Source organism: Corvus kubaryi, unplaced genomic scaffold (genome assembly GCF_017639235.1).
Source record: "Corvus kubaryi isolate FWS band 111438036 unplaced genomic scaffold, C.kubaryi_AGA036_p1.0 132, whole genome shotgun sequence".
Taxonomy (NCBI): Eukaryota; Metazoa; Chordata; class Aves; order Passeriformes; family Corvidae; genus Corvus; species Corvus kubaryi.
Window position 1 is genome coordinate 3,362,909 of NW_024580666.1, and position 14,569 is coordinate 3,377,477.

At 43.2% G+C, this 14,569-nt stretch overlaps 1 protein-coding gene across 6 annotated transcripts in view; it reads left to right on the forward strand.

Moving 5' to 3' along the window:
* The first annotated feature begins 5,028 nt into the window (after window positions 1–5,028).
* ROCK1 (Rho associated coiled-coil containing protein kinase 1) overlaps window positions 5,029–14,569 on the forward strand; it is an 85,560-nt gene continuing 76,019 nt past the window's right edge. For 3 of the 6 annotated variants that reach the window (XR_006016447.1, XR_006016448.1, XM_042030160.1), the window contains exon 1: window positions 5,029–6,122. Coding sequence is in view for 4 of the 6 variants with exons in the window: in XM_042030160.1 (XP_041886094.1) it covers window positions 6,030–6,122 (93 nt within the window). In the remaining 2 variants the exon portion in view is untranslated. The remainder of the gene's footprint in view (window positions 6,123–14,569) is intronic. The other 3 variants (XM_042030131.1, XM_042030139.1, XM_042030148.1) reach the window with 1 other exon arrangement.

Genomic DNA, 14,569 nt, shown 5'->3' on the forward strand with positions numbered 1-14,569 from the left:
CTATTCTATTCTATTCTATTCTATTCTATTTCTGTTACAGGTCCTATGTTTTGCCTCATCCAGAGCCAGGATGATTGTTCTCAGCGTACTAAGTTATGACTAATATCTCTCTCATTTCTTTACTTTCTCTCTCCTATTTGTAGGGCATTTTAATATGTTCACTACTCAGAGCACCTTGCACCTCAAGCTTAGTCTGTAATTCCTTGAGGAGTCTTTTCAGTGCATAGGTGAGCCCCCAGAGGAGTAGAGGGGGCTGCAGTGTAGTCACCACCATGACTGCAGCTTTAAATCAGCTACTTTACAGCCACCAGCATTCATTACCTAATGCAGCTTTTATATTTCAGGCTTTGCAAGCACACTGAGATCCTGAGATCAATGCTAGTGTGACTTTATCATTACCTAAAGTCAGTTCAGATATGTCTGCTTGAGCATCCATCACACCTTTGCCTGAAGCAGGAAGCTCCTGCAAATGGCCTGTTGCACACATGGGCTTTAGCAGTGGTAAAATATTTTGCCCAGAGACTGGATTTGTTGACCAGTTTTCATCCCAGGGCTTTGAGCCACACAGGCCTGTGCTATTAACTGTCCCTAGGACTAGAGCAGAGGCTAAACTGAGCCAGTTTTGCAGGGTAAAGAAGAAGAGAGGGTGGTGGACCAAAGGCAGGCTTAACATAATGTGATTTAACTGCTGAAGGTTTCACGCTGACTAAATCGGAAGCTGAATGTGAGGGGACCTCATGCATTACTAACTTGGCCTAATATGGTGAACAGGATATAGTCTCACTTCTGTCTTGTGCAACTCTTCTGAAGTCAGTAGCTACTTCAGGAACACAAGTCTCCCAGTCTTTTCTCTCATTCTGAGAGTGTATGCCTTTTAAAGATGCACACTCAGTGACCCGAAAAATGTAAACGGCCTTTGACTTTATTAGAAGCTCTTTTGCTTAATTTTTCTTAGCTTTTTCACAAGAGGATGGAAGTTACAGTACCTGCTCAGAGAGGGCTGAGCCAGTACTTTGAGTATTCCACTGCTCTTGTGTTCTTGCTGTTTGCTGAATTTTCCTGAAATGGGCACTACTGAATCCTCTTACATGCACAGTTTTATTACTCTCATGTACAAGAATGTTATTTGCACAATAAACAGTATTACTTGTACTTTTTATCAGCATTTTACTACAGTTTAGAGGAAGCCAATGTAGTCATTCAACAGTTTATTGATATTCTGTATTTAATATGAAATTTCAATCTCTGCCAAACAATCAGCTCATAAGTCAGTGTCAATTTGTATCACACAAAAATCAGGAACATTTAAATATGTTATGAAACAGGCAAGACAATATGGATATGGGGACTACAGTTTTGGTTTTATTAGGATTATCAGCTTGTTTACTATGTATGGACATCAATTTACATAGAGACACTTTCAAGGATTAGAAACTACATGCTTCTGAAGAGAGAAAAAATGATCTTTCAGGCTTGCATGCTTTATCAGTGCAGTGTTATCAGGTCATGCATCTGTTGAGTAACTCCTATTTCACTCAACAAAACCTAGCTCAATTCCAAAATACGTGACACAACAAATGCAACAAGAAGTAATAACCCATTTTTAGTTTATTATCAGGAAGATAAAACAAAACAATTCAATGTTCAAGAGTTTAATGCACTGGTTGGTTATGTAGGATGGGGATTTGTATGATTTCTAAGTGGCCAATGCTAGAAATATGCAAATTCCTAATCATATAGATGCAAATAGTCTGACTGACATTTGTGAAAATGGGCTTCAAGATCCCAGCATGTGAATGAGTGTTCTCTGGATTAAAAACTATTACATTACACTCTCAAGTTACAACATGAGTACTTTATCACATGAGACACTTAACCCATACCTGCTTTTGAAAATTAGAATCTATTATCCTTTATGAGTCTGGCAGCCAAAGCCTCCCTTTTACAGTTTCGAAGCAGTGCTCAGAGTTTCCTAGACAGCTGCATGAGTACCTCCCACACAAATTCTATTCTATTTGAGACAGACAGACAAGCACTTTTAGTCCACCACAGTCGTGAGAAAAGCCCAGTCTGACAGACATGTTTGAAACACACACAGTTTGCACACAGCTGAAGACAAACATGGCAGCTTTGCTCGCCACAAACATTGGTAGAGGTTCTCAGGTGTACTGGTCCAGAGGCAAGATCCTTCACTAGCAAATAAACACGTGAGGCTGGGCCTGTCCGATGTCTAGCTCTTGTCTCTCTGTGAATTCTCCAAGGTGCCAAACAATGGGATGGTGCTTCTCTCCACTTACTGTGTGAATCCGGGCCACTGTGAAAAAAAACTGCAAAGAAGCAAAGGGCAAGTGGGAGCAAGACCCGTGTAGCTTTGTTGCAGGGAGATCTGGAGAGGATGCAAGGTGTTTTGTATTTCCAAGAGTACCTGTAAGTTTTCCCATAGACATTGGATAAAACATATAAGTGGCACCTGCTGATCACAGTGGTGATCCTGCCCACTGAGCTGCAGATTCAGGCTTCCTGTTCCGTACTCTATTACAGGCTCATGAATTTTGCATTTTTTCAAGCTAGCCGCCTCAAATCACCCTGCTGAGACCTGGCATCATCCCTGTGTATGTTTTAATGCCTAGACCAGGTGCCCAAGGGCACTGTGAATTAGTTGCTGTCTCCCTAATGATGATTTTCATCTTGCTTTAGATGAAGACTGCAAGAAGCATTTTCTCTGTATTTTAGAAATTAGTTACTGCATCACATATGAAATGATCCCAAGCCTACACCCTGTAGCTTGCGGAAATGTTCTCTTTGGACTGTGGTTGCTGAAATGGAATATCTGCATTTCCAAGGGCAACCAAAGCCTCTGAATCAAAGGGCTGTGGTACTAGCCAGCACAAAACGAGAGAGCAAGAAATGTTGCTGTAGCCTGTATTTTTGCTTAACTGTACATACTTCTCAGTAGAAAACGAAAACAAAGATGAAGGCTGTGGGTATGAAAAAGCAAAATGTAGAATGCCATTTCTTATTTTTTCTGAATAAAGCAAGACAGGAAGTACTGACATCCAGGACTGAATAGCTCAAATGCTCTAATACTTGGCTATGAATTTGTTTCTTAACCACGACACGGAAAATAACTCATAATGCTAATGATTCAGGTTTGCTACTGGCAACTGTTCAGTGACTAGATATTAATGACTTGACCATCTCTATGCAATTTATAGCGATGTTTGTAAAAATGCTATTGCCATTCATGGAACTGCAGTGGAAGTCAAAGAACCGAACCAGTCCAGTGGGCTCTGTCCAGTAATATTTGAAATCATTACTTCGCTCGAGTCTCAAGCTGAGCCACAGGAGGATCAGGTTGGATATTAGGAGGAATTTCTTCACAGAAAGGGTTTTTAAACATTGGAATGGACTGCCCAGGGAGATGGTGGGGTCACTATTTCTGGAGGTGTTCAAGAAAAGACTGAATGTAGCACTTAGTGGCATGGTCTAACTGACATGGTGGTGGTTGGTCAAAGGTTGGCCTGGATGATCTCAGAGGCCTTTTCCAACCTAATGGATTCTGTGATTGTTTCCTTATTTGAAGAAAAGGTCCCTGTTGTGGTAAGGGTAAGGGTAAGGTTTGAATTGGAAACACCAACACAGGCTGCACAGGTTACATGTTTAATGCTGGTATCTATTCTTTCTGTGGTGTGCTGCCTTGCACATGGCTCTTGTCTGGACATAAACGGGAATGCTTTGAACTTGTGGCACTGCAGAAGCTGGCCTCTCCTTCCCTGGACAACCAGAATGGCAGAGTGGCTGCGACTGAAATGGATCTCTGGAGGTCAGCTTCTCCGATCCCCCTGATCAGGCAGGACACAACCGCAGGATCAAAGAATGGGTCAGGTTGGAAAGGTACTACAGTGGGAAATCTGGTCCAATCTCCTTGCTCAAGCAGGATCATCTCAGAGCACACGGCACAGGATTGTGCCCATAAGGGTCTTGAATATCTCCAGTGAGGGATCACCTAAGGACCACCCACAGCCGGCTGCCCAGGGCCTGGCTTTTGAAGATCCGCAAGGATGGAAGCCACAGCAGCTCTAGGGGCGACTGTGGCTGCCACCTGTCCCCCCGTGCCCGTGCTGTGCCAAGGCGGCGGGAGCCACCAGCTCTGAGGCGCCTCCGGGGATCCGGGGCGGAAACACGGAGGCAACATCCCCACATGGCACGGGGAGCTGGTGGGACGGGCGCCTTTCCCGGCGGGACGCTGCCCCTCGGCTCCGCGCAATTCCCGCCGGAACCGCCGGGCGGGGGCGGGCACACAAAGACAGCGGCTCCCGGAAGAGGGATCCCGGGATGTCACACCCGCCCCGCCCGCACCGGCGCCGAGGCCGAAGCGAACGCGATCCCTGCTGCTCGCTCCCGCCTCTCCCGCTCTTTCCTTCACCACAGCAACGAAGCTGGTGAAAGGTCTGGAGCGCATGTCCCATGAGGAGCGGCTGAGGGGGCTGGGGTTGTTTAGCCTGGAGAAAAGGAGGCTCAGCGTGACCTTATCACTCTCTACAACTCCCTGAAAGGAGGCTGTAGCCAGCTGGGGGTCGGCCTCTTCTCCCAGGCAACAAGTGACAGGACAAGAGGGCATGGCCTTTAGCTGCGCCAGAGGAGGCTTAGGTTGGACATTAGGAAGTTTCTTCACAGAAGGGGTGATTAGACACTGGAATGGGCCGCCCAGGGAGGTGATGGAGTCACGGTCTCTGGAGGTGCTTAAGGAAAGACTGGACGTGGCACTCAGTGCCCTGATCTAGTTGACGTGGTGGTGTTCGGTCACAGGTTGGCCTGGATGGTCTCAGAGGTCTTTTCCAACCTAATGGATTCTGTGACTGTTTCTGCGATCCCTTCCCAGGCGCGCGCCTCCTGCGACCGCCTCATGTGCGCGCCCCCGCCTCCTTCACCGCGCGCGCACCTCCTGCCGCTGTCCCGTCCCGTCCCGTCCCCTCCCGTCCCGTCCCGTCCCCGCCCGCACCGGAGCCGTTCCCCCGCGCATGCGCCCCGCGCCCCGTCCCGACTGTTCAAACAGGAAGGCGGACATGTTAGCTCTCGCAGGTTCCCTCGCAGCTGCCGGACCTCACGCTCTCTCCTCCCCTTAAGCCGCCTCCTTCCCTCCTCCCCTTTCACGCCGCACCCTCGGGTCGGTCCTGAGGCGGTCCGGGCTGCCGTCCTGTCCCTGAGGCGGAGGGGGGGGGGCTGAACCGGCGTTGGCAGCGGCGGGAGGCAGGGAGGAGGAGGAGAGAGGAAGAAAGATGATGCTGCTGCGGCCGCTCCGCCGGTGAGGTGACTCGTCCGCCGCCCGTGGGGGTACTCGCTCGGTGCCTTCCTCGCCCCGTGCCCACGGACGGACCAACCCCACAGCGCTGAGACACGCCGTCGAGAGGATTCCTCTAAGTTTTATTTTTCCATCAGTTTTTGCCTTGTTGGTGTGCCTGCAGGCTTTTGTCTTTTTTCTTTTTCTTTCCTTTTTTTTTTTTTCCCCCTCTTCTGTTGTTTCTTCTGGTTCACCGGAAAGAAAGCGCGCTCCGGAACCTGGCACCGACCCGCCGGCGCTGCAGCAGCAGGGCGAGGAGGAGGGACCGCTACGCTGGATCCCAGGACGGCTTCCCCGGCTGGGAAAATGGGAATGCTGAGACGGTGGGGCCCGAGCAGAGGAGGGAGGGAGAGGAAACCTGCTGCTGCGGAGCTGTGAGCATCCCGGGAAGCTGCGAGCGTGCCTGGAGGAGCGGCGGGAGAAGCAGCCTCGTGCCCCGCCTGCTGCGGGCTCCCCTTGGATTCTCTGCCCTCTTGACGGGGACTTGCCCCAGAGACTTCTGTGATTGAAGGGATCTCGCAGGAGGCGCTTCCTCAGCCCAGTCCAGGCTGCGTGGTTTCTCTTTTGTGGTCGCCTGTTCCTGGTTTGGTTTTTTTTTTTTTTTTTTACACTTTTTCATTTTATTTTATTTTTTTTTTTAAAACCTTACTTTGCTCTGGAATAAGGGAAACTTTTTATCTCCGGAAACATGTCGACGGGAGAAAGTTTTGAGTCTCGGTTTGAGAAAATCGACGTGACTTTGAAGGACCCCAAATCCGAAGTGAACGTGGACTGTTTGCTGGTGAGTAGGGAGCGCCGATGGGCCCCCGGTCACGTCTCCCCGAATTCCTTACCCTGTGGGACCGAATCTCGCACTCCTAGCTGAGTCACCGCCCTGCTCAGCTCCGCACTGGTGTTTTGTTTACTCAGCTCTGGGCTGAGGGTGCGTGAATGTGTCTGTGTGCCGGGAGAGCGGCTCATGCCAAGGAGGCGCCTGCCCAGCCCTGCCTCACACTTGTCATCTCTCGCTTCGCGCACCGCTCTGTGCCTCGCCGGCTGTCACAGGGGCGGTGGAGCCTTTCCACAAAGGCGGAATTCGTGAGTGCCACTCCTCTGTGTGAGCGCAGGACTCCGATAGCTTTGATACCAATTCTCTCTCCAACAACTTTTTTAAAGACTGAGGTCCTCTTATGCTGTGGTTAAGCACTGTGGCTCTGAGAGTTGCATACGACACGATTAATAAGCCCTTACAGGTGGGCAGGGGTTTAAATGCATTTTAAATTGGTGATTGTCTTAGGCCTGGGGTGGAGGGCTGCTCGCTTGTTGTTTCCCTCATTGGTCGTACCTAATCACTGGATCTCACCAGTGCTGTCAGTGTTATAACTGCATCATAGAAAAGCAAACCATAACACTTCCTGATCTAAAACCAACCAACGTCATATGGTAGCTGATTGACAGAATTGGATGATCTTTTAGTTCTTATTTAGTTCACTTAGTACCTCAGTAAAGTGCGTGCCAAATCCAACCAATTTGTTTGGGATGCGGCTGGGTCCTTAAATATGCCTAGAGATGTCCTTAAATAGTACCAAAGTATAATTTTTGTTTTCACACTGAAGTAGAGAGGGCTTATTTTCTTTGGAGCAAGTGATAGAAGTTCTTTAGTGTATTTTTTCCCCCTGGCTTTCTGTTGTCAGAGGAACAAATAAATTGAATTTGTTCCTTGTATGAACTCTGACATTTGGGTTTGGAAGGGAAGGGAGGTGTGGGGGTGGAGATAGCTCTTAATAGTCATTCTTCATTTTCTGCTGCATGGCTCTTGGCAGAAAGCTTGTTTGAGCATAGGGCAGTGGAGAGATTAAAAGAGTAATGCAAGAATCTGTACAAGTTCACAATATTGTTTATTCTCTTTAGTTTATTACTGGTTTGTGAGCTTCTGAAGTGTTGGCAGGTCAAACCTACGTCCCTAGATAAAAGCAGAGCCTTGTGGATGCTGCTGTCACAAAGGAAAATAGCAATGCACCTTCTAGTTAACTTGCTTCTCTTGATCTGCTTTACATATCTGTCATTTTAGAACCAAAGCTAATGAGGAGACTCTGGTTCTTAGGATATAGTATGTCAGTTTTGGTAAGTCGAGACTAATCAGACGTTTTTACATCCAGGTTCTATGGATAGGTGTCAAGAGTATAGAGTCAGCTAAGAATCCAGAGTTTGTATTAACCATGGCTCAGTTTGCTACTACGTGCTGTAGTGCTGGTCGTTCTATGGGGACCTTCCTACAGTGATAGGAAGGAATTGGCAGGTATCAGACATGCAGTTGGTAGTATCTTTAACCGTATTCCTTAATCTTATAATCAGTTTAAGGATTTGCCCCATTTCAGTTATCTTAATTGTGATTAGCAGCTAAGCTGTACTCAGTTTGGGAATGAACTTGTTGGGATGCTTCTTGTCATGCTTGTTGAAAGTTTTAGAACATGTGTTTGCATCACAGATGTTCATGTCCTTTATAGAGACAATTTTTTAGGAAATTTCTTTTAAACTATTACCAATTAAAAAAGAAAATGCTGCTTCTGAGGAAATCAGTTGGTAGGCTAACTTTGTACGTGTTTGGTCAATGTATCAGTCTTCCTGCTGGCTGGACTTGCACTTTGTTTCACTTGTCTTGGAGTTTTTTCTGTGGAAGAGTTTAAGTATCCTAACACTTTCTAAACATCTTAAGTATTTTACACCAGTTCTTAATGTGATGATTCACACTACAAGCATTATTCTTGGCCCAAAGTACTACTTATATATCAAATCCATTAAAATCTGTGTGGATGTGCTTTTAAGGAAGAAGTGCTTAGGTGTAGGTGTAATGGATCTGCATTTAAAATACCTTCTGAAATGAAATCCCCATTCCCATCCCTGCAAGTCTCAATTAAAGAGGGAAATTTGACAGACTTTAGATGTGGTACACTTAAAGAGAAAATAAAATAATATTTTTCTGATCAGACTGCATGCAATTCTTTTTAATAAAACTTTTAAAACCTAAATTATTCTTTACCTTTGGTTAAGGTTGTGCATTGATGTTCCTTGTGACTGCTTTCACTTTTCCTAAGCAAAGGTGATAGCTGACTGTGTGTGTCTGAGTGGAAATACGTGAATAGCTGATACACAGGCACTTCAACATCTGATATTCTGTATGTGTAGGTTTAAAATGCTGGGGCTCATTTAGGTTCAGGAAACATTTTTTTGGCTGTATGAAGAAAAGTCTCAGCAGTGCTCTTGGCTTCTCTTAGGATGGTTTTATCCTCTAGCTTTGCTTCATTTTTCTTCTCTTCCTATGTTTCCTCCCCATCAGTTTGTACCCCTTGTAGACTAACAGGCAAGACATGGAATAACCTTTAAATCAGCTTTGTAGCCATTTTGGGTTTTGTAAATGTCATAAGCCGTGTTCTGTATGCTAGAAGGGTTCTAAATTTATATGTGAAGTAGTATGAGAACTCTAAGAAAAGAAGATGGGGGTGGGGGCTGATACAAAGGAAGATGTATTACCGTTTCAGGAAGGTGTGGGAGAAGAGTGCTGACAACAGAGCAGAACAGGCGGAAAAGGCTCACCAAGGGCCTTACAACTTCAATTTACATGCTACAGGAAGGAAATTCATAAAGGTGAGGTGCAGGAGAGAGGTGTGTTTATTTTTCATGTTTTCTCTTATGCAACTATAATAAAAACAGAGTAAGAAAATGAATTTAAGTTGCAATTCTCTAAATTTGTTTCTTTGGGTCTTCCATGCACTTGATTTAGCACTAGGTAGGGGAATCATAGATAAACTGTCTTTTTTTTGATAAGGCATGAGGAGGCCCAAGCCTGAGTTAAATGTAGACAATGTGTCACAGCATCATGTAGTGCATTTCCTCAAAATATTTTGTACTAGGAGTCCTACAGTCCCCAAAGATCTAATAATGCTGTGAAGGCTGTGTTAGAGAGGTGGTCACACTCTAGGGTGTGCAGTGGTCAGATCCTGGTGAATTCCATAGGGGTGCTGAGTAGGCCCAAAAGCAGTGTAAGTAACTAACTATTAACTTGAGCTAAGTGTCTCATTTATGAGCTTAAACACTGAAAAGCAGTATTCAGTGAGCATCATTCTACAGCAATTTTTGGAATGAACCCATGTTTTAGTAAATTCTTGGGGTTTATGGGCTTCCAGTTTTTGGAGAGTGGGGAGTTAAAGGGTGTAGTAAGTGAGTAAATGTGGGACATTGTGACCTGAAATTGCCTATGCTTTTGATTCCAAAATAACTAGTAACTTTTTATGAAAATATATTTTGGTGCTCTCTCTGTTCAGGTAAGAACTCAGGAAGAGTGTTTTCATGGTTTATATAGGCACTTGGGTTATTATATACATTCTCTTTATATATATATATATATAACAATATAATTTGATAATTATTCAGGTACTTAGTCAATTACTTCCATAGCTGATTTTAAAAACTTCACAGTTCTGGTGATCTTAATCTTCAAAGATGTCAAATGTTTCATTTGTTGAGCAGTTTGTCTTCAAATTAACTGACAGTAGTAAACACTGCATATCACAAACTTGTTTTATCTACTCTCAAGAGGTTTCCGTTTTTGTTGCACCAAAAATACATAACTACAGAGTTTGATTCACCTGTTTTTCCTAGGCCTGTTTCATCAGCTAGATTAATTCATGTTCATCTGTCTTGCATAGGAGAAGGTGAGATGATCTCCTCATCTTTGGGATTTGGAGTTCTACATATATATGTCTGTTAGCAGGCATATTTCCCTTCTACTAAATGTGTTAGAAAGCACTTCTGAAGACCTTGTGATTAGGGATTTGGTTAATAAATTTTTAAAAAGCAATAAATAAAAAGTATATGACTGAAAGTACCTTTACTTTGGAGGTGTCTATCCAAATAACTGTTGAAAACACCTTGACTGAAACCACACTAACTCTGCTCTTAAAGTCTGGGTGATCAAATACTAGAGAACTTTGGTATCTGAGAAGCTTCCTTGATTGCTAATGAAGCTTTTTGTATGCAGAAGAAGCAGAACTTCATGAACATTTGCAGATTGTCAGCTTCAGAATTCTGTAAGTTGTCTGAAGATAGTTCAAAGTAAGGGAAAGCGTTGACTGACAAAATCTCCTTGGACATGTTTCTACCATTCTTTAGATCCAAGTGGAAGGTCCTGCAGTTGTCTTGGGGCAGTCACCAGTGTCACTACAGACTGGGTGTTGAATGGTTTGACAGCAGCCCTGTGGAGAAAGACTTGGGGATTTTATCTGAATTTCTGGCTCTTCTGTTGGAGAGTGACCTTTTTGGCAGGGCCTGTTAATGTCAGGACAAGGGCTTTAAAGTGAAAGAGGGTAGATTTAGATTGGACATGAGGAAGAAGTTTTTTACTGGGAGGGTGGTGAGGCAGTGGAACAGAGTGCCTAGAGAAGTCATGGATATTCCATCCCTGGAAGTTTTCAAGGCCAGATTGGATGGGGCTTTGAGCAACCTGGTTTAGTGGAGGTGTCCTTACCCATGACAGGGGGGTTGGTACTAGATGATCTTTAAGGGTCCCTTCCAACCCAACCATTCTGTGATTTGGTAGTTAGATTCAAAATAAGACTTCTGGCTGACCTAGAAATGCAATTCCAGGTCTTCAAGTTAGCATATCTGGACTTTAGATGCAAAAATAATGAATGTTAATTATTAATGTTAATTGTTGATGTCAATTAACAGTAACATTATGTTATTTAATGTTAAAATTATCTTCTCATTATGTTATTTAACATTAATGTTAATGTTAATATTCTCATCACTATGGATATGAAATACAAAGATTGATGTTAAATTAATGATAAAATATATATCTTGATATGTTAGTCAAAAGTAACAACAACAAAGATGAAACTCTGAGTTGGCTTTGAGAATACAGTAACTTGATGGGCTGTTCTTTCAGGTTGCATCTCCTAAGAATTTTTTAATATTACATTAGCCTTTAGAAAGTTAACAGTAGAGATGTGGAACTGTCAAAATGTTAGTTTTTGTTTCATGGTGTATGGTAGGTTTTACAGAGGAATTAATAGTTAACTTAGCCAATTTTTTTGCTTATAAAACTAGAGGCTGTGTAGGAATGTAATTATTTATTTTTCCTATAAAAAGTTTTAATGCGGAATGATAATAGAAAGTTGATGTTAAGACACATTTCAACAAGAGGAATAAAGGCTATAAATGCTCTTACAAAGTAAAAATATTTGTAAACAATGTCCTTTTCCCTGGCAACTACAGAGTGGTTTTTTTGTTGCTTGAGGGAAGGAAGAGGGAAACACCTGGAAATTGTTTGTTGGACAAACTGAAAATCAACCTGTTGGTCTGTAAATCTTTGAGGATAATGATAGTTTCAGGAGCCACTCATTGAGAGCTTAATAAATACTGAGAAGCCCTGTGAGCAGATGATGTTGGTAGCCTCACAGTTGCTGTTAGCAGAATTCCCTGGGTCATACTTTAGTTCTACATAAAAATAAAAAGCTTTTTTAGGTCTCTTACCAAAGAACACTGAGATGTTTGTCTTAATACAGGATGTTTATCTTGAATTTAAGAGATCCCAAACCATGTAATTAAAAATCTTTTTTTGGTGGATGTTGCTTGATTTTATTTATCAAAATTCCTTTGTCATCAAGAAATGGCAGTTCCAAATGGAAAGACTGAAAAACTGAACTTATTTCTCTGAGAACAAAATTGGAGAATGGTTGAAAAGTTTCCTGTCTTTGCCTTAATTTGTCCAGTCATTCCAGCAGCAATAAAGCCAGAAGGATGATGAGACAATATTGGTAAAACTGCAGCACTATGCAAGCAACACCCACTTATAGCTCAGTTAAAGCACGTGCAGATAACACCATCTTTTAGCTTCCTCAGCAGTCTGCTGAAATAAACACTCAAATTAATGCCAAGGCACACAGCATGGACAGCAAACAGGAGGAGCAGGAAGCCACTTGCAGCAGGAAAACTGTGATGCTGGAACATTGGCCTTGGAACAGGCTGCCCGGGGTGGTGATGGAGTCCCCATCCCTGGAGGGACAGTGTAGTTGTGGCACATGGGGACACAGTTTAGTGATTGTCCTTGGCAGTGCTGGGGGCTTTTCTGATGTAAATGATTCTGTGAACAGTGATTGAACAAGAGATGGAGCTAGATCTTTGAGAAGAAGAAAAGTGGTTTGGAGCTTCTCTTGTCCCTGGTGTTTTGCTGTGCTGAGATGATTGGATTGCCTCTGCTGAAGTCTCCAGTCAGCAGGGTAGAGATGTCTCTGTAGTGTGCTGAGCAGCAGCAGGGTATGAAGTGCTGTGATGCCTCTTCAGTTACAGCTGTCTGGAGACTGTCTAGGCAAGCAGGGGCTGCTTGGCTGGGTTGGCTGCCCATGTTGCTAAGGGAGAACCGGCACAGAGCAGCACCAGCTTCTGACTGGAGCCCAGGTCAAAGTCTATTCTGATACTCAAAATCTAGTAAAGGATTGGCTTTCACTAAAGGTTGCCACTCCCTGTCAATATTTATACAATAAAAACTGTCATGGGGACAGTATGTAAGATCTCTTTATTAGTAAGTCCTAATTGAAATCTGACTGCAGATTTCTTTATTTTAGCTTCTCTTATGTTTCTTATATGCATTCATTTTTCTGTTTCTTTCATAGAGTTCAGAAATATCTGGAGGTTTTGTTGGTTTTTGTCAGTTGCATGGTCTGAGATGATGCAAAGACCTAATGCTTGGAAACCTCTGTAGGAAATGCTGCACACACTAAGGCTTTATTTTGGACTCTAGATTGAAACTATCTAAAAGTGTTTCTAGCTTGTGTGTGTCTGGGCTGCAAAGCTTATAATTGAACTGGAAACACAAGTGGAACGTGTCCTTGTTTTTTTTACAGATCTTCATGAGTCATAATATTCACTTAGGAAAAATCCTTAAATTCTAATAGTTATGTGAATATTGACTAATTATGTCTTTATATTTTTTCTCTTAAAAGCAGCATAGTACTCAGTGCTGCATTACATTCAGATGTATTAAATGCTAAGGTATGAATATATTCGGAGGAAAACTTGATGTGAGACATCTATGTAGAAAATGCATTAATAGAAGATGGCTGTTTTCCTATGTAGTCACTGACTGCTAAGAAAATACTGTTTCTGTGGAGACTGAGCTTAATTTTTAGTGAATAAATAATGGCCAAAAAACCCCCTGACTACATAAAAGTATGTATGTCATCTGGAATGTGCTTTTTGAAGAAGAGGAAGCCAGAAGCTTCTCTTGACATCTGGAGATTTCAGCTAGGAAATTTTTTCCTGTTTTGTGGTTGGAGAAGTTACATTTTCAGCAGATGGTTAGTAAAACTTGTATTATAGCCATAGTGGTTATTTCCAGTGGGAAAGTGTGAAGGAATGATGGTTAGGGCATTCATCTCAAACTGGCTACTGTTTGATCATTTATTTCTTTTGTCTAAATCAGTTGCTTTGGATGATGATTTGGAAGTCTGCCTTCTTAATGTTTAATACCATGTGCACAGGGAAAGTAGTATTTTATTGCGTGTAAATGATTGTTTTTTCACAGAATTATTGAGGCTGAAAGGAACCTCTGGAGGTCCCTCATCCCCCTGCTGTGATAGAGTGGCCTAGATCAGGTTGCCCAGGAAGGTCTTTGAGCATCTCAAAGGTGGTGAACTCCACAACTTCTCTGGGCAACGTGTAATTTTCCACTTCTCAGAAGAATACTTACTCTGTTGACATGTCATACAGCGGAAAATAAAATTCACCAAAAATAGTAGAGAAGTCATCAGTATTCATTTGGCATTTATTTGCAGAGTTTTGGCCTTCCTGTTCAGTAAACCTATTTCTAGCCCAAATAATTTTTTGAAAGGTATCTGCCACAGAAGACCTGAGGAACTTTCTGTGTGGAGGCATTTGTAGACTCAGATATTTTAAGCATGAAGGTTTGTATCTGAGGAGCCAGTTGCTGTGAATTTATACGCTCATGTTTAATTTGTGACTGTGGTTGAAACAGATGTAGAATTTTTCTGTTGGAGCTAAAAAGAGAGTGAATACCTTGCTGTGATGTCCAGTTTGCACTCCATGAGTGCCACTTCAGTTTTTCATGATTATGTAGCCTTGTGTTTTCTGTATCTGTGTACACACATTGTTTTCTTCCTGACAGGCAGCGAGGGAGGCTGGGTAGGACTTCCTTATTGACCTGGAAATGTGAAAGACTTCTTGACAGTG